This window comes from Macrobrachium nipponense, chromosome 38, assembly GCF_015104395.2.
Source record: "Macrobrachium nipponense isolate FS-2020 chromosome 38, ASM1510439v2, whole genome shotgun sequence".
Lineage (NCBI taxonomy): Eukaryota > Metazoa > Arthropoda > Malacostraca > Decapoda > Palaemonidae > Macrobrachium > Macrobrachium nipponense.
In genome coordinates, this window is record NC_061098.1 from 9,223,443 (window position 1) to 9,247,165 (window position 23,723).

Below are 23,723 nucleotides of genomic sequence, written 5' to 3' on the forward strand. Positions count from 1 at the left end.
CTGTGACACATCAATCCTATTCTGGAGCGACAAATTGACTTAACACTAAATGAAGTTGCAACTGCTGCTCACATTATGAATGTTTATCTCGAGTTTTTCGTAAGTTGAGCCTTTCGTATGTCGAGGTACCACTGTACTAGCCTACTAAAATACCTAGTCTGAGTAGGGATCGCCTGACAAGTTCAAGTCCTGACCTAACTAATTGCTTCGCAATCTATCAGTTTCCAGTCTTTCCTATATCTGACATATCCAAGCATAAATTTCTCAAAACAATTCCCTACATTCTTCACATCTAGTAGTTCCAAGATCACACTCATGTACCCTTGTCAGTACAAAGGAATGCTGATCAACTTCCAATTCACCATCCTGGTTACACCAAAAACACTTCTACATAGCCAGATGTTATTGGATTTGCTTCCGGTGGAAGATATCCTAGGAAAATTAAATTACAATAACGTAACCAGGTGTAAAATGGCCAAACTTCACAGAATACCAACAATCGCCTAGCCGGCGTGGCGGCAAGGAGAATTCTGACAAGAGCTAAAACATTCCAAACATGTTATTGTTAGTATACAATAAGGTTTTGTACATACTTACCTGGCAGATATATACTTAGCTAAATAAACGTCTCTGACGTCACGACAGAATTCAAAACTCGCGCACACGCGACAGGTAGGTCAGGTGATCTACCTTACCCGCCGCTGGGTGGCGGCTGTAAGAACCAATCTCCCTTTCCAGCCAGAATTTTTCCTTCCAACCTGTCTCCTGAGGGGAGGCTGGGCGGGCCATCAATCGTATATATCTGCCATGTAAGTATGTACAAAACCTTATGTATACTAAAACAAAACATTTTTGTACATGAACTTTCCTGTCAGATATATACTTAGCTGATTGACACCCTTGGTGGAGGGAAAGAGACAGCAATATAAATATGGAAAAAAGGGGAAAACAACACTAGTTGTAGGATGTAAATACAACCTTGGTTCTTACCTGTTTAGGCAGAAGACTTCGTAGTTACTGTCTATGAGTCTGCGTTGCCTTAAGAGCTTCAGCGAGGGCGTGACCTACAGCTGACAGACTCTTTGGGTCTATCAAAGGGATTTGGTTATCCGCTTACTTGAGAATACCGAATAGCAGGATCTGTCAACGGGGATTCGCCCACTTATATGACAGAACCTAACCACTATCATTGCAAGGAGCTCAAACATAAACCCGATCACCTAACCAATCTAATCATTGTTAGACTACGAAATGAAAAAAACATGCCTACCCGCATGTCTTTCAAACTACCAAAAACTTACAACCTAACAAGGGGAAAAATATATACTACTAAGGATATGTCTCAGCTCCCCTGCCACACCGAATCCGCCGATACGTACGGGGCCTAACCCAAAGCAGTTTTCATACGTAATTTTGACGTCTCTCAGATAGTGGTTTGCAAAGACTGAGTTTGCAACGCCAGAATGTTGCATTCATAATATTACTCAGGGATATTTTTTGTTGTTTAAAAGTCAATGACGTGGCAATAGCTTTCCTTACCTCATGAGCTTTGACCTTAACAGACTTTGAATTGACTTTTCATCACATATCGCATGCGCTTCTTTCACCAGGCTTCTGATAAAGAAAGAAAGCGCATTCTTCGAAAGAGTCCATACCTTGGATCTCTTTACAGAGCACCAAAGGTTGACATCATTGCCCTTAAGTTTTTCTTTCTCTGTAGATAGAATTTTAAACTTCGCACTGGGCAAAGCGACCTCTCTGCTTCTCGCCTACTAATGCAGACAAGCCTTGTACTGCAAAGCTCCTAGGCCAAGGATTTGAGGGGTTCTCGTTCTGGCTAAGAACGAAGGAAAGGAACGAACAGATAGCTGCATCTCCTCTGAATCCCACATTTCCTTCTAGTGCATGGAGTTCACTAACCCTCTTTGCGGAAGCCAATGCCATGAGAAAAATTGTCTTCTTCGTGAGGTCTCTAAACGAGGCAGACTGAGGCGGTTCGAACTTATTGGACCTCAGGTAACGTAGCACTACATCCAGATTCCAACTCGGAACCCCTGGAGAAACCTTCTGGATGTTTCAAACGATCTTATTAGATCATGAAGGTCCTTATCTTCTGAAATGTTTAAGTTTCTGTGCCTAAACACTGCAAGAATAGCATGCTACGATAGCCTTTAATGGTTGATACCGCCAATCCACTTTCTTCCCTAAGGAAAAGTAAGAAGTCTGCTATTTGGGTCACAGAGGTACTGGAAGAGGAAAAGTGATGGTTCCTACACCATCGCCGAAAGACGTCCCACTTCGATTGGTAGACCTCTAAGGGTAGAAGGCCTTCTTGCTGCTGCGATAGCCGTTGCAACTCTTGCAGAAAAGCCTCTTGTTCTGACCAAACTTTTGACAGTCTGAAGCCAGTCAGATCTAGAGCGGGGAGGTTTTTGTGATACCTCTCGAAGTGGGGTTGTCTGAGCAGATCGTATCCTCTGTGGTAATGTTCTCGGAAGATCTACTAACCATTCCAGTACCTCTGTGAACCATACCTGTGCGGGCCGAGAACGGGCTACCAGCGTCATCCTTGCTGCCTCCGATTCTGCAAATTTCTTTAGAGTCTCTCCCAGTATCTTGAATGGAGGAAAAGCATACATGTCTAGACCCTTCCAATCTAGTAGAAACGCGTCTATCGACACTGCCCTCGGGTCCGATATCGGAGAGCAGTAGTTGGCTATCCTCGCATTCTTGGCTGTGGCGAAGAGGTCTATATGAGGCTTGCCCCAAAGCTTCCACTGGTCCTGGCAACATCCTCGTGAAGAGTCCACTCTGCAGGCAGGACTTGATCTTTCCTGCTTAGGAGGTCTGCTCTGACGTTCTTTTCTCCCTGTACGAACCTGGTAAGGAGACAAATCTTCCTTTGCTCTGCCCAAAGCAGAAGTTCTTTTGCTGTCTCGTACAGGGAGAAAGAGTGAGTCCCCCCCTGCTTCCTGATGTAAGCCAGGGCCGTGGTGTTGTCCGAGTTGATCTGTACTGCTGAAGCTAGGACGTGGGGCTCGAAAGCTTTCAAAGCTAGCCAAACCGCCATCAGCTCCTTCTTGTTGATGTGCCAGGTCACCTGTTCCTTCTTCCAGGTGCCTGACACTTCTCTTGAGCCGAGCGTTGCTCCCCAACCTGTTTCCGAGGCGTCGGAATACAACACATGTTGGGGTTCGGAATGTGAAGGGACATCCCTTCTGCAAACCTGAGAGGGTTGGCCCCCCAGAGAGGTCCTTCTTGATTTCCCTTGAGATCTCGAAGGAGAACTCTAGGTTTTGCGGAACGACACCTCCAGTTTCGATGTAGAAAGAACTGGAGAGGTCTGAGGTGCAACCTTCCTAGAGAAAGGAATTGCTCCAACGAGGAGAGTGTCCCAACAAACTCATCCACTCCCTCGCTGTGCATACTTCTTTCTCTAGGAAGGCTTTGACTTTCTCTGACCCTCGAGCTATCCGTTCTGGAGACGGAAAAGCCCGAAAATCCAGAGAAGCCATCCGAATCCCCAGATAGATACGATCTTGACTGAGGATCAACTGAGACTTTTGAAAGAATTCACCAAAGTCCCAGAGAACTTGCCATGAAAAGGGTCTTTTGTAGGTCCTCCAAACATCTTTTCTGCGACTTGGCTCTGATTAGCCAGTCGTCCAAGTAAAGGACACTCTGACTCCCTCCAAATGTAGCCATCTTGCTACATTTTTCATTAGGCCTGTGAAGACCTGAGGGGCTGTTGAAAGGCCGAAGCACAAAGCCCTGAACTGGAATATCCTTCCTCCCATCATGAACCTGAGGTATTTCCTTGAAGAAGGATGGATAGGCACATGGAAGTAAGCGTCCTGAAGATCTAGGGACACATCCAGTCCCCTGGCCGAAGGGCCGCAACACTGAGGATGTCGTCTCCATGGCGAACTTCCTCTTTTCTACAAAGAAATTCAGGGCGCTTACATCCAGAACCGGTCTCCATCCTCCTGAGGCTTTTGGAACTAGAAAAAGGCGGTTGTAAAAGCCCGCTGAGCAAGGGTCGCTCACTAGCTCTATAGCCTCTTTCTCGAACATTTGTTCCACTGCTTGTTGAAATTAAAGCAAGGCTCATGATGGGATCCCTGTACATGGCCACCAAACTCCCTCGGAGTCGTTGTCAACGGTGGTCTTTCCGTAAAGGGAATCAGATATCCTTTCCGGATAATCGAGAGGGACCAGTTGTCCGCTCCCTCTTTGCCCAGGCTTCCGAGAATCTTAGAAGTCTGGCACCTACTGGTGTTTGGAGGACTACTTCCCTACTTTCTTAGCTCTGACAGAGCGTGAGAAGGATCTACCTCTCTTGAAAGGTCTATTACCTCTCGAGGTAGAGGCTCTAGAAGGAGGGCCCCCTCGAAAGGGCTCCTGTCTAGCTGAAGTCTCCTTCTTCGTCTTCGTCTGGAAGGAGGTCCTAGGCTTCCGTGCCGACTGCGCAAGCCATGTCCTGAGTCGCCTTCGCAGAGATAGATCCTGAGATGTCCTGTATTATCTTCTTCGGAAATAGCAGAGGCGAGAGCTGCGAATACAGAAGAGAGGCTCTTTGGGCATGCGAAACAGACTTAGTCAGAAAAGAGCAGAAGACTGATCTCTTCTTAAGGATCCCTGCTCCAAACAGGGAGGCTATTTCGCTCGATCCATCTCTAACTGCTTTATCAATGCACGTTAGAACACTGTTGAGATCTTCTGGCGAAATAGCATCCGGGTTCTGAGTCTTCTTAGCCAAGACCCCAAAGACCAGTCAAGGAAGTTGAAGACTTCCAAGACTCTAAACATTCCCTTCAGCAGGTGGTCAAGCTCGTTCATAGCCCAGGTAGTCTTAGCAGACAAAAGAGCCGAGCGTCGTGCTGCATCTACCAGAGAAGAGAAGTCCGCATCCGCCGATGAAGGAAGACCCAGGCCTAGGGGTTCTCCCAGACTCGTACCAAAATCCCAGTCTGCCCGTAAGCTTGGAAGGAGGGAAAGAAAACACAGTCCTTCCCTTTCTCTTCCTTAGAAAGCAGCCAATCACCAAAACCTCTCAAAGCCTTCTTCATTGAGATGGTTGGCTTCATCCTCACACAAGAGGAAACTTTCGTCTTCTTCGAAGTCGAGAATAAAGAGAGAGGAGACGGAGGAGCGACGGGAGTAAGGGAGTCTCCAACTCTTGAAGAAGGAGATCTGTAAGGATTTCTTATAGGACGAAACTGACGAGTCCTTCACCAAATCCTCTTCTGAAGGTTCAACTTCATCCACTGAAGAACCCTCCGCTCGTTCTTTACGAGGGCAGTTAGCTTCTCTAAAGAAGTGCGCCTGTCCAGAGAGTGTCTAGTAGCAGACTGGCGCTATCAAGGGGAAGCCAAAGTTTTCTGGAGAGAGCTCCTCTCGAATGAGTCCTTCCTACTCTGATGAGTGCGTGCTCTTTGATCCTTAATCCTACTCCTAGAATTCCGGGCTTCCAAAGGGAGCGCCTGCTAGGAGAGGAGAGCCTACTATGCTCAAGGCGCTTCTCAGGATCCATGCGCCTGTTCAAAGGAGAGCGGCTGCCATGCTCCACAAACTTCGATCCAGACTTGTGTGTCTCTTCAAAAGGTAGTCTCCCAGCAAGAGACATATCTTTCAGGCTCTACACGCCTGTCCTGAACAGAGCGGCTAAAAGGAGAGCCGCTGCCATCAGGAGAAAAGCGCCTATCCTCCGCACCACGCTTGGAGCGGGAGAGCGTCTTACTTGGGGTGAGTAGCGCCTACTAGGCTCAGGCGCCTAACAAAAGGCGAGATCCTCTCTTGACGAATCCATCAAAGAGTAGGCTCTCTTATCCGGAGAATGAAGGATCTTCGGAATGAGCGAGAAGACGAGGCTGTAGCCTGTCTTTAGACGAACGCCTACTAGGCGCTAGATCCCTTCCTACTGGAGAGATGTAGTCACCAGGAGAAAGCTTCTTGGGCGATTGACGCCTGGAAGACGACAAGCGCCTGCCGAGGGAAGAGCGCCTCCTTCCATCCGCTGATACAGGAGAGAGAACCGACTCTGACTGAGACGGTAACACAGGCGAAGGAATCCTAGACTTCTTGACAGGGAGGGAGAGACGTCTTTCCGATGCGTTCCTCCTGCCAAGGAGCCCGCCAGCGCCGAAATCTGCGCTTGCATCGTCCAGCAAGAAGTTCGAGGCTGGAGATCTTGCAAAATCCCCTCCACCGGAGAAGAGGCTCGAAGCCTACTATGATGGCGGAAGAATCCCTGCTCCCTCCTGGTTTTATTCTTGATCTCTACTTCCGGCTCTTCTGGAAAAACTTCCGGGCTGGAAGGAAAGGCGCCAGGAGCCTTCCAGGCTCTCTTCAGCGGTCGCGAAGAATCCGAGGCGCTCCATCCTCTTCTAGGCGAAGGTGAGGAAGAAGAAGAGGAAGCATTGGCGCAATACCTCCTTCTTCGCGCGAACAAGGGCAGCCTGGGTACGAGCATCAGGATCACTACCGAGGGACGCCTGATCGGTGGGAGTTCTCCCTAACCCTTCTGCGGCTGTTGACTTTCCTCCCTCCACTGGGACTGGGATGTCTGGAAGAGGTCTAGGCCTGGAAGCATTAAGGAGCCGATCAGACGCACCCTCCACTGCACTGGGGTCACTGCACAATTCACCTTCACTACTCTTACCTTGCAACGAACGAATCTTCTTTTCCATGCTAAGGATCGTGGCTCTCATGGTTGCCACTTCCGTAGTCCGTATCCTTAGGTTCGATGCAGGGCGCAGGAGCTGAAACTGGAGAAGTTCTAATGCTACAACAGGATTTTCTTCTACCTCGCTAATACGAGACTTACTAGAAACTCCTAGACGAAGCCTTTCTCACCCTGTCTTTCTCTAACTTCCTCAAGTAGGAAGAAAGAGCCTTCCATTCACCCTCATCCAACTTCTCACACTCATTACACGGGTTACAAAAGAACATTCTTTCCCTCTACATTTAAAGCAACTGTGTGAGGATCTACCGTAGCTTTCGGTAGTCTCACCTTGCATTCATCCAGAGCACACCCTAAACATAGAAGATTTCTTAACCTCTAACTCAGACATCTCGAAATCAAAGAAAAATCCAAATCAATATCCAAAAACAATCCACAAATGCGTATGCCAAGCCAACAAGATCAGGTACTTCACCGAAAGTCAGTCCAAATAAATCCACGGCAACGAGAATTGAATAAAGCTGTCAGGAGGTAACAACCACAGGTGTAGTCGTCACCGGCGACAGAAAAATTCTGACTGGAAAGGGAGATTGGTTCTTACAGCCGCCACCCAGCGGCGGGTAAGGTAGATCACCTGACCTACCTGTCGCGTGTGCCGCGAGTTTTGAATTCTGTCGTGACGTCAGAGACGTATAGCTAAGTATATATCTGACAGGAAAGTTCATGTACAAAAACACCTGGTGGAGAACTGGTAAGCTAAACAGTCATCCGGGCAGCCATTAGATTTTTTTGTTTGAATGCCAAACTTGCCTAATCGGCAAGGAGATATAGCTAAATTTAAACAGTAGGTAAGATTCATCTCAAATAATATATTTATAAGTACACAAATGTGGTTCTGTACAGTACTTACATTTTCTTGATCTCCTCTGTTTATATACATGTTGAACCCACCCACCCATAATGAGGGAGGACAAAGTTTGGTGGTGCATACTGTGTTGCCTGGTAATAGTACTGAAAGTCATGGAATAGTCTTCCTGAACGTGATGTGCACGAGCCATCTGGTAGCAAGACTCGGCTCTCATTGATTCATTTTCTGTGTTATGGAAGGCATGTAGGCAGAGATGCTGAACTTTGGCCCAGTCCTGAAAATACAATTTGTTTGTGATGACTGAAAACAAGTGACTGTTATTCTATCAGTTACCAATACAAAACAATACTGTGATAAAAATAAACGCAATGGTTTGAAGCTTTTAAGACGTACCGATTTAAAGAAGAAGTGATTTCCCAAGTGATTGAGGACCATTGGATTTGTTGAATCAATATTATATGCTTTTGATAACATCTGAACACCACGACGAATGTGATCAGGTTTTTTCTCATTAAGCTCTAGTACAGCCAGACCAACAAGTGCTCCAACACACATCCCGTCCAGTTCCAAAGCTCGTTCAAAGGCAAGTCTGGCTTTGTCCTGGTTTCCCAACTTCATAAAACAGTGACCCATCCCAAGACGGACTGCTGCTGGACAATTAGGGTTAGTTCTCAGAGCCTTTTTGTAAAATGCCAATGCTCCTCGATAATCCTGTCAAGGGAAAATGCATCATCTGAAATACTTTACGTACCTTAGAAACTGTACAACATCTTAAGCAGCAATATAAATCAGACAGGTTAATGAGAAGAACATGCACAGAAACTTTCTCTTCGTGCAATCATGACAATATGGTAAAAAAAATTCCTTTAACAAAGCTTCCTAAATAAGGCTGATGTGTTCTGATGAAAAAAAAATTGGCTCAATTTGAAGCCCTGATTAAAATGACAATTTCAAGTGACATGACCAAGTGTTCAGTTCCCTTACCTTCTTATTATAAGCAATACAAGCTTTCCCCAGGAGAGAGGGGATGTTATTTGGAGACTGGTTGAGCACAAAATTGAACTGTGCATCAGCTTGTTCCATTTTATCCCCTTCAAGAAGACAGAAATAGGCACGACCCAACAGATGGTTCTGCAACATGAAAACTATTTACAACAGTCCATAACTAGAAGAAGAAAAAAGTTAAGTATGACTTAGTTTTACCAGACCACTGAGCTGATTAACAGCTCTCCTAGGGCTGGCCCAAAGGATTGGATATTTTTTTATGTAGAACCAATTGGTTTCCTAGCAACAGGACCTACAGCTTATTGTGGGATCCGAACCACATTATATCGAGAAATGAATTTCTATCATTAGAAATAAATTCCTCTGGTTCCACATTGACCAAGCCGAGAATCGAACTTCGGACCACCGGATTGGCAGCCGAGCGCGAAATCCACTCTGCCAACGAGGGACTACTAGAAGAAGCAGCCATAATACATATACATATGCAGTATTTTTCCAGTACACAACTATTTTACTTAAGCAAGATGACGACTTGAATCAAATATCTGCAGCAACTGCTCATTTACTTCTAAGAACTTCATACATGTCAAATGATAAAGGCAAGGCAAATTCTACTTACCTGGTCGTACATAATGATCTTGTCAGCTGTTGTGTACAAGTACGTTGCCTTTTGGAAAAGATCTTTCTTGGCTTGAGGCTCTTTTTCTTTATAAGCCTTCTGTACATAGTAGGCTGCCAGAGTATCATATGACCGCATCTACAAAAAAGAAAAAAAAAATTAACAAACCACACAATATACAGCATTCAAGGAAGAATATAAATACATCCCATTGTAGTGTAAAAATCTGATACAATGTTTTTGTGCAAAAGTGCAAAATGTTAAGAAAACCTGAAATATAGAGATGACAGAGATCTTTGAGCAAAAATCCAAAGTGTTGAGAAAAATAGAAATATAGAGATGACATAGATCTATGTACCGTATATACTCGCATATTATGCGACTTTTGAAACATAATTTTGAAGCTAATTTTAAAGGGGTCGCATCATACACGCGGTATAAAATTAGCGTACCGTCTATGCTTTCCCAAATCGGCAGATCGCGGTAGTTACTACCGGAGAAAAACAGTAGATCTTTTAAAAAGTTATGCTTTACTTGTACTTCACTATATCCAATAATATTGTATGCATTCTCATATTACTATTGTATTTTAAAATACAAAAGAGCGATCGTGCGCCATTTGCATTATTTTGGTTTATACAACATGTTTAATTGTTCTAGACTAAACATCTAATATTTCCAAATCAGTTGATTAAGGCACAACACCGAAGGATTTTTTACTTTTTGTTTTACTCAGTAAAAGAAACATTTGTTACTTGAACTATTATTTTCATTTTAGGATACGCAGGTAAGTGAAAATTTATTAAAGTAAAAAAAAAATGCATAAAATTAATACATAAACTAAAATCCTCCAAAGTCTCTCTCTGTGTCCGTATCATCAAATACTGCTCTGAATTCTTTGCCATCAAGGCAGTCATCATATTCGTCATCTTCCAGATCTTTGATCATTTCATCTTCATCTCCTGAATCTTCGTATAGGACATCGTCAATTCATATGGAAGGTATAGTCTTGTCACCGTGGCGAGCTCTCTGGCGTGGCTTTTAAAGATCTGCCCTACGCTAATTTTACAAAAAACAACAACTGCCCGTGTGTGACAGACCTTTGAATGTCCTTGAGACAAACCCCGAGGCTATAATTATAAGATTATAAGGGGTTTTCATTCCCAGGTACTTTAATCTCCTTCCTATTCGGCCCTGCTCTCTCTCTCTCTCTCTCTCTCGTTCTCTCTCATCTCTCTCTCTCTCTCTTCTCTCTCCTCTCTCTCTCTCTCACTCTCTCTCCCCTAAATCTTACAGCTGTCCGAGCGAGAACTTTTTTTATGGGACAACATAGGTCCGCATTTCGCATTTTCCATACCTATTTATTTTTTATACGATTGCCCTTTCTCGGCTGTGAAGTTGATGTCTATCCATGGCTGTGAGATGACCAGGAATAACTTGTAGGTCGGTGTCAAAGTCACTCCACACTTCAGTCAGGCCAAAACTTTTCCATATCGCATTCAAGCAATATTCAGTCATTGTTTCCTATCTATTATTTTCTCAGAGAGAGAAGAGAGAGAAGAGAGAGGTTTTGAGAGAGAGGAGAGAGAGAGAGAGAGAGAGAGGACGAGAGAGAGAGAGAGAAGAAAGGAGAAGAGGAGAGAGAGAGAGAGAGAGATTCTGTCTGTATACGATTGTTTATTTCTCACTCGTCAAACTTACTGTTATGCTTTATTTCATATTTCCTTGCTCACCAATTTCTATTTCTATACCTGACAGATATTAAGAAATCAAGATATGTGTAGAAGGGAGAACTGCCTCCAGACTGTACAGTCAGTATGGATTTAAACGCACGTGGAACTGGTTGAAATATGCGCAACAGCACCAAAATGAGATGCCATGGTGATAGAAAATCTGACTCCGTTTCTTGTTATTGCATAAAAAAACTTTATCAATCGTGAACCTACGTAATTTATTTAGAATTCTGCGCAACGGAAAAGATAATATTTGATATCTGTAATGGGAGAAATGGTTTTATCTCTGTTGTTGTTATAAATTTGGCAGATATGCGATCAAACACGTGGGTGGACCAAAACAGCCCAGCCAGAGAGCTCCGTGGAAAATCCCAAGATTAACCAGAGAGAGAGAGAGAATACACTAATAAAAACAAAAACTACGTACTGTATGCAAAGCACACACATCATCGTTAGCTTCCCGTGTATTACGTGTAAACGTTCATTCTAAGAAATTCACAGAGTAGTATAACACCTGATTGGCTGATTGGTAGCCATGGAGATCTGTTATCCAATGACTGCCCTCTGCTTCTGTTCTATTTATAGACATATGCCGTGGATGACACTAAGTTTGAACGTTACCATGTTCGTGATTTTCTGACTGCTGACGGCAAAAATTACTCGATAATTTTCTTTATATAATTATTTCTTCGTGAAAACAATAATGTAATATGATCATTTTAACTTTAATGTACACGGGTATGAAAAATACCAGTGTGTCGTAGCGATGCGTCATCAAATATAGTGGTAGAAAATTACCACATGGTTGTTTGTAACGATACGTAATCACAAAGTACAAATCCTTTTCCCGGACCATCCTCAAAATTTTACGACTCTTCAACTGCAAGATCGATAGGTGAAATATATAGTCATACTTACTGTTGAAACTCACAAGTTGAACTGCAAAACATTATTAGATTTTGATTGTTATGTACATATATTTTTTACGTTTTACGGAATGTTTGTTTTGAAAATAAATAATAGCTATTAGTGAACATATGATATTAATTGTCCCACTATTTTATCATAGGTGATCTTAATTATCTCACATTCATGTAACAGTATTATATTAATATTTATGTAAATAAACTGTAATTAGCAAATAACAATAATGAAAAACATAAAGAAAAAAAATTTTTTTGCTGCAGTAGTGATGTTTGTTTGATTATGCATCTGACCTCACATTTCCGAGATTGAAAAATTCCAAAAACCGAAACATCGGAATGTGTGTACTGCACATCTTTTTAAACACGCACACAATGTCTACACATTTACTGATACCCGTTGGTGAAAGATTCGAATTACAGTATTTATTTCTGAGAGAGAGAGATGAGAGAGAGAGAGAGAGAGAGAGTTAGATGAGAGAGAGAGAGAGAGAGAGAGAGAGAGAGAGAGAGAGAGAGAGAGAATGATTTAGGACTCCAAGGCGTGTTATTTTTACAATTATTTTATTATCTTGGTATTCTTTTTTAATCTTGAGATCTTCTATTAAATTCTCAAGATTAGTAAGAAAATTACCGTAACTTCACTAGCAGCAGCACACATCTGAACGACTCGGCCATTAGCACGCTAAACCACCAACCTTATGAACTGACCTCGGAAAAGGAACTCGCATGATACATGAGATACATGACAAAACCACTGTTTTATGGTGAAAAGGTTTTGGGTCGCATGATATGCGAGATCGCACGTTACTTGAGTATATACGGTGTATATCTTTAGAAGGCGGGAATGCTTCAGTAAGTCAACATTACCATCTCACAGATTATTTCTACAAATACCTGAATGCCCTGACATCCTAAACAAATTGATATCTATTTAATCTCAAGCCACAATACCAATAATAATAAAAAGAACAGTCCGTTTGGCAAGCCTAGAATGCAAAGGTTACCTACTGAATATGTACCACAAAACAGAGTAAAGCATATGATCTATCTGACCCGTAAAATGTTACAAAAGACTTCAGAATCTGTGGAAATGAGATTAAGCACCATGGAATGAGTTTCAAACACCTGAATTTAAAGTCTGTAAGAAAACTCAAATATCTGACTTTAAAGTCTGTAGGAAAACTCAAATAACTGAGTGTGGCACATAGCATATTTCAAAGTTCGTATTTGGTTACATGGCAGCGTCTTCCCTATAGATATTAAAGAAAAATGAGAGAGAGAGAGAGAGAGAGAGAGAGAGAGAGAGAGAGAGAGAGAGAGAGAGAGAGAGAGAGAGAGAGAGAGAGAAATTACCTGGTCCTTTTCTGAATCCCCAGTGAGGGTGGCATCAACCCTGCTGGCTTCAAGTATACGTACGAAGGCCTCTTCATTTTTTTGTTTGTAATATTCAATCTGCAACAAATTAAGACGATTCATTAATGCTTCATTCTATTAATTTAACTATGCACATACAGCTTTAAATTCATGTATAGATATACTATGCATCTTTCAGTGGTTACAATGAAGCAAGCATTATATAAGTTCTCCCAAAAGCTCATAGTAAAAAGGACTGTGCCCATAAGTGTGGAGAAAAAATACTTACAGATAAATCTACCCAGTAACTTAGGGGAACTTTTTCATTTGTGAGGATTCCAAGAACTTCCTCTACATCTGGAAGCGATGTTAAGTCTAATTCAATCACCTGCAAAGGAAGAAAAAATTAGAGAGAAATATCTGAAAATGAGAGCAGCCCAAACCAATTTGAAATTACTTAGCAACAGCACCATGGCTGTCACTGAATCATCGTGCCATAATTCCAGTTATAATTATTTGTGGTTTTCAATTTCTTATTTGGATAGTGAACGTCTTACTGATTAATTACAAGCATATAACAAATCTTATGAAAAAGCTGCACTTAAATAATATTCAGGCTACCAACACAAAATGGATGTTGTCAAATAAATTTTTTTTAATGTTATTTTCCCGTTTTCCCTTTTTTAATAACCAATGTGAAAAGGTTAGATACCACCTCTAGGAACCACTAGAGAAGAACGGATCCAGTAAAAAAGTTCCTGGGAAACCACCAATGTCACTGTTTAATGTCATTCAGCTGATATATCATTAGGAAAATAATGATACCAATTTTAGGCCTTGATCTGTAATCCTACATTCTTGACCATGAGGAAAGAATGTATCGGAAAATCATAATCCAGAACCCATAAAATAATAAATGCACATTTTTAAAATTGTATGGTTGCACAGCAGAAAAATATATAGTAAATATGGGGGTGGTGTCCCATCATTCTGCATTCTTGACCAAAGCATAGGATGCAGTTTGGTGGGTCCAAGTTTTCTATTCGGCTGGCAATGTCTACTATTTAATCAAAACTAATTTTACCTAGGGGATAGTGACTTGGCTTAAACAAAACCTTATCTGAACCTAACCTGATCTAAGAAACCAAAGTAACAGTGAATATTTGCTGCGGACTTGACTGGGCTACCAATTAATAATAGGATGTTATAATCCTCAATTTTCATCATATTAGTTTACCTACAACAACAAACGAATTGCTTGCCTGTTCAATATGGCTAAGATTTAAAAAAAAAAAAATAAAAAAAAAATAAAAAATAAAAAAATAAAAAATAAAATAAAAAAATAAAGACAGGTTCTATCCTTCTTTAAGGGGGCCAGCCAGCTAATGCCATGTTTTAAGGACAGGACTTTGACATTCATACCACTTAATAAGGTGACTTGGGACATCTCCAAACCGCATATGATTTTGCCTCTGACCTTCGGTTTTGTGATGCCAGGGCAATTTATCCCAAAAATAACCATTTTTCAAATTCTATCTCGTCTCTTGATATTTAATATTAAGACCTGGGATTACTATCATATATAAACCTGATGTAGACCTCAAATCAAATGAGGAGTTTTTTTTCTAAAAGTAATTTTTTTGCTAGATTGTTCTATAATGCTTTCTGAGTTATATACCAAATTCCAATGTTATAGCTTTAAAACTAAGTGAGAAGATAGATTTTGAAGGTCAATAAGTACGTATATAGTTTTGAGATACAGGCGTTAAAAATTTTCCTTCGTATTTTTATAAAAACAATGTTAATAAATAATGATTATTATGAATGTATATTTCTTTTTTGTGTATTAATAAAACAAAACTATGTTATTTATCATAATTTAATCATAAATGACAATCCCTTTGCTCATATATCGTAGCCTGTGGGACTGTGTCAGGCAAGACGGGGCACTCCTTCCTACACAACTCTATCTCTCTCCTTCACTAACTCGGCTTATTACAGCGAATTTTCTTCTTCTGTATGTTAGCGAGATGTTTTCCTTGTATTTTCCTCTTTGGAATGATGAAATTCTTGCCAAAACAAAGATAAACAAATGTACATAGAAGCAAGAGAATGTCAGAGGTGAAACTCGAAGATGTACGTACTCTCTTTTTACAAAGACAATGTTAAAAATGATATTGTTATGATACAATAAAGTTTTGTACATACTTACCCAGCAGATATATACTTAGCTATAGTCTCCGACGTCCCGACAGAATTTCAAATTTCGCGGCACACGCTACAGGTAGGTCAGGTGATCTAGCCTCCCGCCGCTGGGTGGCGGGACTAGGAACCATTCCCGTTTCCTAATCAGATTTTCTCTTCCACCTGTCTCTTGAGGGGAGGCTAGGCGGGCCATTAATCGTATATATCTGCCAGGTAAGTATGTAAATCTGTTTATCTGCCGGGTAAGTATGTACAAAACTTTATTGTATCATAACAATATCATTCTTGTACATGCAACTTCCCCGGCAGATATATACAAACGGCATTGTGGTTCTTAAAACCAACATGCTTACTCAGATCGTAAAGAATCTGTTGTTTCTCCTGATGGTAAGAGGGTGACATATCCAAGCTATGAGTAAGTATGTTGGTTTTAAGAACCACAATGCCGTTTGTTCTTTGAGCCCGACATTTCTGGCAAAGAACGAGAACCCGTCCAACCCTTGGCCTAAGACTTTTGAGATTAAGGGTATGGCCGAAATCGTTGGTCGGGAGCCAGAGAGAGTCCTGTGCCCTGTCAGGGCTCTCAAATTCTACTTGCAGAGGACGAAGGATTGTAGAGGGCCTTCGGGTAACTTGTGGTGTTCGGTCAAGAGGCCAGATCTGCCAATGTCTAAGAACGCTCTAGCGTTCTTCTTGAGGGACACCATCAAAGAGGCGCATTCTTCTTGTAGTGACAGTGATATGAGGCTGTTTAAAGTGAACGCCCACGAAGTGAGGGCTATCTCTACCTCGGTAGCCTTTCATAAGAACATGGCACTCAGTGACATTTTGAGTGCCACTTTTTGGCGTAGCAACTCGGTGTTCGCTTCACACCACCTGCGGGAGGTGAAGACAGCATACGAGAACTGCTATTTGCTTGGGCCATACGTTGCCGCAGACACTATTTTGGGGGCAGGAAGTAGCACTCATCCTATCCTATAGATTGGTTAGGTGAGCTTTTAATTATTGTGGGATTTAACCTTTGGTAGGCTAGGCCAGGTGGTATTTTTTTTTTGCTTCGTTGCCCTCATTGTATGGTCAAATGGTCTAGTCGCATTGTGGTCACGCCCCCGTTGACAGATCATCTAGAACTCACTAGCTACATAGGTCACTACCTTGCTGGAGACTCTGGTAAAGCAGAAGCAGACTTGGGTGACAGTAATCACGAAGTCAGCTAAGCTAACAGGTAAGGAACCAAGATGTCAATCATCTGCATGTATATGTTTCCTAAAATCCTATTCTGTCTCTCCCCACCTCCAAAGGTGGGATTCAGCTATATATATATCTGACAGGTGAGCTTCATGAACAAAATGATATTGTTATGATACAATAAAGTTTGTTCATACTTACCTGGCAGATATATATATCAAAAGTGCCCACCCACCCTCCCCTCAGGAGACAGTGGGAATAGAAAAATCTGAATAGAAAATGGGAATGGTTCCTGATACCCGCCTCCCAGCGGCGGGAATGGGTACTAACCACCTGACTCCACTACATGTGTCGTAAGTTTGAAATTCTGTCGGACTTCGGAGAATACAGCTATATATATATCTGACAGGTACACTTCATGAACAAAATGATATTTTCATAATAAAATAAATATTTTTTACATAATTACCTGGTAGTTATGTATATAGCTAACGTCCCTGACGTCACGGCAGAATTTCAAAACTCGCGGCAATTGCCGATTGGGTAGTCAGATGCACCACCTGTGCGCCCTCTACCCAGATGCAAAGAACCATTCCAACTATTCCTCAGATCTTCCATGCCCCCTAGTCTCTAGAGGGGAGGAGGTGGAATTAAATTATATACAGGCAGTCCCCGGGTTACGATGGGGGTTCCGTTCTTGAGGACGCGTCCGTAAGCCAAAAAATCGTTGTAAGCCGGAACGGAGCGACGCCTTTTGGAAATATGTCAAACTAATAAAAAGTTATAAAAATGACAATTTGTCCAAAATTGCATTTTTCCTAACTATACAAACCTGAGGTCCTTTTACAATAGGAAGGTACTAGCGGCAGCTGGATAGGTCGTAAGCTTTCGAACAAGGGGTGTCGGTAGTTAACTGCTTGTCCGACAGGCGCTGGTCCAACGCGCGCGGAACTGGGAGGTAAAACAAATCACTTTTGCTTTTGGCCCAAGCAAAAACTGCAGAGTGAGGGGTGGCATGAGGTGGGACTATTGTGTAAAAGGACCTCAGGTTTGTATAGTTAGGAAAAATGCAATTTGGACAAATTGTCATTTGTTCCGACACGGCATACAAACCTTCGGTCCTTTTACAATAGGAAGACTCACTTCTTGGTGGGAGGAATCTGAGTCTTTTGTGAACAGACTGGTGTTCGCCCAACCTTGGAATGCCTCCCTGGTCGTAAGAGCGAGGGAGGGATCCAAGCCTCTGTCCGATTGATCGGGGTGTGCACCGCAGGATCAATGGTCAGACCTCTGGACCAAGTACTAAGAGAGAGGCAAGCGTATCTCTTCGTACCAGCAAACAAGAACAAGTTCCTATTTGCAAGAGGCAACATAAAGTTATGGTTTGTCTCTTGTTGGCATCCACTTCCCCCCCCTTGTAGGAGGAAGTGGTGGATATTCGCTCCCATCCCTAGTGAAAGGGATAGGATGGGGCAAAATGGCCGGCCCTCTGTCGAGTAGCTTCACCGGCAATCTCGTCCTTATCCAGCAAGGGTGATGACCGTATTCCCATCTACCCACAGGTAGGAGGGCCGGGGAGAAAAATTAGATAGGAACAGAAGAAGCAGTCACTCTCTCATTCACTTATCTATTCTTACAGTCACACCAGGACTCGATGCTGTTCAGCCTGCTAGGGTCTGGATTAGCTACACAACGTGTTGAGCAGCCACCACGGGTCCCAAGGAAAAACGATCCAAGGACCTGTGGGCAATATCCAAAATGGTAAAAGGTAAAGGAGGTGCCAGTGGTCTGGTTGTACCAGACCCCTGCCTTCAGTACCTGCGCCACGGAGAAGTTCTTGTGTAACTCGAGGGAGTGTACTTCTAGGTCATCTTGGTGCTGACGAAGAGTCTTCAACACTCAGCCTGGGATGTCGAGTTTCTTCAGGAAAGCGCGGTCGCGCTTTCACAGGACAAAGCAGCTTCTCCTTCGCATCGAAGGCGGTGAAGTCCATTAGGGAGGGGATTGTGAAGGACTCTAACCGATCGTCAGGAACCAAGGGTTCTGAGTCTTCGCTACGAAGTCGGTATCGAGCGTCACGAATCCCCATCCCCTGGATGCTTGACTTCGCAGGAAAAGTCATGCAATTACCTCAGAGGAAAAGAAGGGAATGGTCGTATGACCTATCCCTCTTCTCGACTTCGGTGATGTCCTGTACCCCCATACTGTCTATTCGTCTGCAGCGAAGCGTCTCACATTCTCCTATCCCCATGCAGTGAAGTTCTTCTCGGTAGTGGATAGGACACCGACACTCAATGGTGGGTGTCGATGGTATGGGTACTGTGACAAGCCGTTAGGACGAAGAGACTGTTATGGAACAACCGAACTAAGTCCACAGCGGAAGTTCGTAACAGACTTGGGCGCTGTACAGCTGCCGACTGGACTGCGTTCGGTAGGAGGCAAGTTGTCCAAGCACCAGAGCAAGTCACGTGACCTTCGCCTTAAAAGGGTTATGCCAAGAGACTAAACAAATAATTTGTTCGTCACCGATGCCAGAAGGCGAGGTGATGATCTCTTAAGGCATGTGCCCAACAGGCGAAAGTCAATTGCCTTCTAGAGACCGAGGTCCTGATGGCAAGATATCTCATAGTATAGTTGATTCTCAGCTAAGGAGAAACAACACTATGTGTCGTTGAAGACGAAGGTGTACAGAAAAAGCAACCTACGTCTTCACGGCCGAACCGAGAGAAGGATTCTCAAGATTCTGAACCTGTGCTACAAAGACTGAGAACGCTAACCGCTATTCATTGCTGTCCGGAGAGGATCGTAGTTGCAATAAAAGCGGAGCGCTTTTCAGTAATGAAGACAGGGAAATACTGCCTGAAGAACTGCTTCTCATGGGCTGAACATTTGGAAGTAGAGCTGTCAGGTCGGAGAGTAGGCGATGTCTTCTGACATCATCTGTTAATTCGGGGGCGAGCAATGAATAATTGCACACCTACGAATACGAGATATTTTGAAGACAAACTCAGATGTCTGCAAAAATCATTCGCATTATCGCTGTGCGATGCAGCGGAAGACTAGTACAGACTTCTGTTACCGTGCGGTAAACAGAAAGATGAGAGAGTCCAAGAGATATCTCTGTTGAAAATTCTCGCAATGTCGAAGGCGATGAAATCGAGCGTCACAGCAGTAGATGGTCCTTCATTATTGCGAGAATCCCCGTTAATCAGAGACCTAAGTCCATGATTGTTGGGCAGAGATACGGTTCGGTAGTCAATCAAACCAGGGGAGAGAGAGACGTAACGACTGTGCATCTCCGAGATCTAGCTGATACTGAGCTGCTATCAGGGCAGTTTCAATACGCAGTAGCTCTCGGTGACTTCGTCATCCTGAGTTGCCAGGTAATCCATTATTCCACGAAGGAATGCGTTCGGCTAGAACCATCGAGCATAAAGAATACGCTCGAGCAATTATATTTAACCGAAACGGATTCGGTAAATACAAAAGCTGATTTGGTGTTGTCGTGACAATACCAAGTATCTAAAATCGAAACTGATAACTGCTGGGAGGTTGCAGGCAACCCCGAGTTGCAGTTCAATTAAGATACAATTCGTCTCGGTCACAAACCTAGATTAACTACGGTATGCGCCTACCCCCCGGACAATTCAACTGTTAAAAGAATCATGTCGCGAGGGTAATATACGTAGTATATTTGTAGGTTCTGTACCACGACCTCCATCCTAAATTCTTTTCCTCTCGAGGAATGAGAATAAGGATTGGAGATCGACCGCCTTCGTTCTCTAGTCAAAGAGAAGTGAAGAAAGTCTTCCCAAAGGAAAGCCTTCAATGGTGACAGAATAACCGAAGACGATAGTTCAAGCCAAACTGGAATGTTCCCGTCCGTTCTTCTCTATTCCAGGTTAATCGCCTACCGTGAGATACTCTTCTTTCAGCAGCAGTCTTCTTCCAAATGCTAGAAATTACAGGAATTCGAGCATAAGCGAGGTTCCCGATTATCGTGTAACAATTATCGGGGATTCTCGCTCACTTTGGACCGTGGTCTCGCCTAAGTGTTTGGAGATCATAAAAAACTCGAACACTCTGAGTGCGCTAGAAATTCCGTAGAATTCTAAGCACTCTCTGCGAAACCCCCCACCGAATTCGTCAAACGCAATATCGGCTGGTGGTCCTCTCGATTCCCGTAGAAATCGAGAAAGGGGCAGGATCCCTCCTCAACGACCGGGGCTTACGTCAGGTAGGACCCGAAGGTCCCCCCGGTAGCGCAGCCTCTAACGTGGGATCTTACAGAGAAATCTCTGTAGGATCCCTCCCCTTTCCCTCGTAGCCGTAAGGAGAGAGGGAATGGGGGAGGAATTGGATACTGGCTCGCCTTCCCAGCAGTTGGAGAAGAAAAGGAGCAGCCATCGCCTTACGGCGATGGCCTCTCAGAGCCTGGGAAAACGTATCGTCAGGAGAAAACGTTTTCCCGAGGAGGGTTACGAACTCATACTGTAGGTAAGGGTCTGCCGCCACTGTGAACGTCGTCTGGGTGGGGCTGATCGACACCTGACAGGAGAGAGCCGATACCGTCCTCCGACTCATTCAGTCCTCGTCGAGGTCGATACCTCTCAGGCGGACCGAAGGGGTATTCAAATACGGTGTCCGAAGACACGTAGAAACGCCTCTGTCGCAGTAGAGGAGGTGAAGTAGCTTGTTCGACCGGCCAGAACTGAGAGAGCCTTCTTGTCCGGAGACGAGAGACTACCTGGTTCAACACAGTCGGCAAGCTCCGATCGCGGCAGACCCACCGTCGATTTGGGTTCCCTCTCGGGCCCCAAAACGACTCGAGCCGAGACGTGGCTCTGCTGGGGGTGCGGCGGCGATCCTTCCCGAGGTCGTTGTGCTGACGAATCAGCGCCCTAACCTCGGCAAAGTTCCTCTGGATCTCGGAAGTCACAGCATCTTGCAGAGTGGGACCGTTAAGCCCTTGCGAACAAGAGCATATTCGAGAACCTTCCTCCTAAGAAGGGGGAACAGCGACAGCCCTCTCGGTCTTCTCCATCCACTTGCGCATACGTCCTGGCCGGTCCAAGAACCGTGCCTGGCACGTAGGGCGTCATGGTGGGATCATGAGGGGCGCACCCCTCACGATCACTCCTCAATACCTCGCTCCTCCCGGTGTAACCCGAGGAGGTTGAAGGTACGGGAGAGGCAGACCTGACGCTCCCTCCTCGCGTCGGCTCCGGCAGAACCAGCAAGGCCTTGGAGGGCTGCAGGCGATCGTCAACCCGCGGTGGCGATCGAGCTGCAGGCCTGGTCGAACCGTCTCGCTGTGGAGAACGGCTTGGATCTGAGCACAGCGGCCCGATCTCGAGTGTCAGAAGAGCTGGTGCTGGTGGCCGTACCCGATCGCTCTCTGTGAGAGCGACGGTCAGGCGACCTGCAGGCTCCACTGTCACAGTGAGACCGGTGCTTGTCCTCACGGCACGTCACGTCGCTGGTTCAGCCGTGGCTGGCACCGGCGAACGGGAGGACCTCAGCCTCAGGCAGCCCGTGGCCGGTCGTGGACCGTCACGTCCCTGGGTAGCCAGCTGGTCGCCGCGGAGAGACGAGAGCTAGTCTGGTGAGAGTCGCTGAGCGGCTGTCACCAGTCTTCCGCCCCGTGCCGTGAACCTGACGCTGAGCGAGCTCAGAGGTCTGGTTCCTGGCTGCAGGTCGCTGGTAGGCGACCGTACACTCGGTACCTCCCGCGAACGAGAAGGCCGAGACGGACCCTGATGCAGTGGCAGAACCACTGACACCAGGCGAGGAAGTACGGCCCCGGTGTTAGCCGGTACCCCCCTCTGGTCCCCGTAGTCTTCTTCCTTGCGGAAGAAGAGACGGGCCCTGCTCCCGAAGGAGCAGGAGGACCAGCGGAAGGAACCTCCGTCCCACACCGAGGTGAGACGGGTCCCGAGAAGCTCCCGAGGGAGACTTCTTAGGAGGGAGGAGGCAACCTTCTTCTTCCTCGGCTGTGAAGCCTTAGAAGTCGAAGGGGAAGAGGCGGCAGCCGACGACGATGAAGAAGATGAAGACGACGACGACGACACCGGACACCTTCCTCTCTTCTTCGTCAGCTTCCTCAGGACAGACGTAAGATCTGCCATCCAGGGCGGAGCCGGGGCTGCTGTAGCCGAAGCTACAGGGCCCGGACGCACCTGTACAGACAGACCATAGTCTGGGGTAGTACCTACCACGAACAGGGACGACGTCAGCAGGTATGGGCATCTCAGGAACAGCAGCACAGCCCAGCACAGCAATCGGTAGGGACAGCCAGCGCAGCAACGGCAGGGACAGCCAGCGCAGCAACGGCAGGGACAGCCAGCGCAGCAACTGCATGGACAGTCAGCCCGGAGAATCGGCAGGTACGGCAGGCAGCAACCGGAAACCACAGGAAGTGGCGAGCAGCAGCAAGCAAATCCTGGTACCGAGGCGGCAGGTTCCCAGGGGCGAGCTCTAGGGCAGCAGAAGTGTGGTCGCGGCAGCGCGGCAACCACGAGCGGCGGCGGCCCACGCCCCCCCTCTCGGTACGGCGAACGGCACTTCACAGCGGCTGTAGGCAAGACTGTTACCCACGTGAGGCGAGTACACCAGGTGAGGAGGGACGTCGTCACCTGGAGCGTGGGTCACCCACTACCTCCTGGGTGACCGCAGTAGGCCCAGACATAGAACCGCAGCCCCTGGACACTAGCACGCCCTGCAAATGGCAAAGGACGCCCATACCTCACCAAGATCCACCCTCGTGGCAGTAGCACCTGCGGAAATAACAGTAGTAGTGATTAGTGGGGGGAAGTCCCCTCGCGCGTGGGGGGGGTGAGCCCCACACCGAACGAGTGGAAGACCCCGAATACAATTGTATATCGGGCACAGAGCGCCCTCCCCCGCGCTCAACGGATCGGGCAGGAGGAAGAACGCAGATAACCTCCCCCCCCCCCAGGGGAAGGGCCATCTGTGGGAGCTGAGTGGGTTCTCGTTCCCCACCCCTGCACAGCACCCATGTAACCAACAATAATAATAGAGCCCAGCCCGAGAGCAATCGTGCCCTCGGCCCGAATGCAAGGGCATAAGGATCAATTCCCTGACTGAGCGGAACTTGAACCAAATAAATATTGATGCAATCAAT

The 23,723-nt window shown here is 45.3% G+C and overlaps 2 protein-coding genes across 2 annotated transcripts in view; one reads left to right on the top strand and one right to left on the bottom strand.

Moving 5' to 3' along the window:
- The window catches only part of LOC135209604 (RNA polymerase-associated protein CTR9 homolog), an 80,773-nt gene that overhangs the window by 45,008 nt on the left and 12,042 nt on the right, over positions 1–23,723 (top strand). The gene's annotated exons all lie outside the window — the stretch shown is intronic.
- Positions 371–13,610, bottom strand: LOC135209474 (RNA polymerase-associated protein CTR9 homolog). Its single transcript, XM_064242131.1, has 7 exons — positions 13,476–13,610; positions 13,187–13,285; positions 9,175–9,312; positions 8,535–8,681; positions 7,944–8,261; positions 7,638–7,824; positions 371–432 (listed from the first exon to the last, which is right to left on the bottom strand). The coding sequence occupies exons 3-7, from the start codon at positions 9,310–9,312 to the stop codon at positions 371–373; spliced, it is 852 nt and encodes a 283-aa protein (XP_064098201.1). The 5' UTR covers positions 13,187–13,285; positions 13,476–13,610.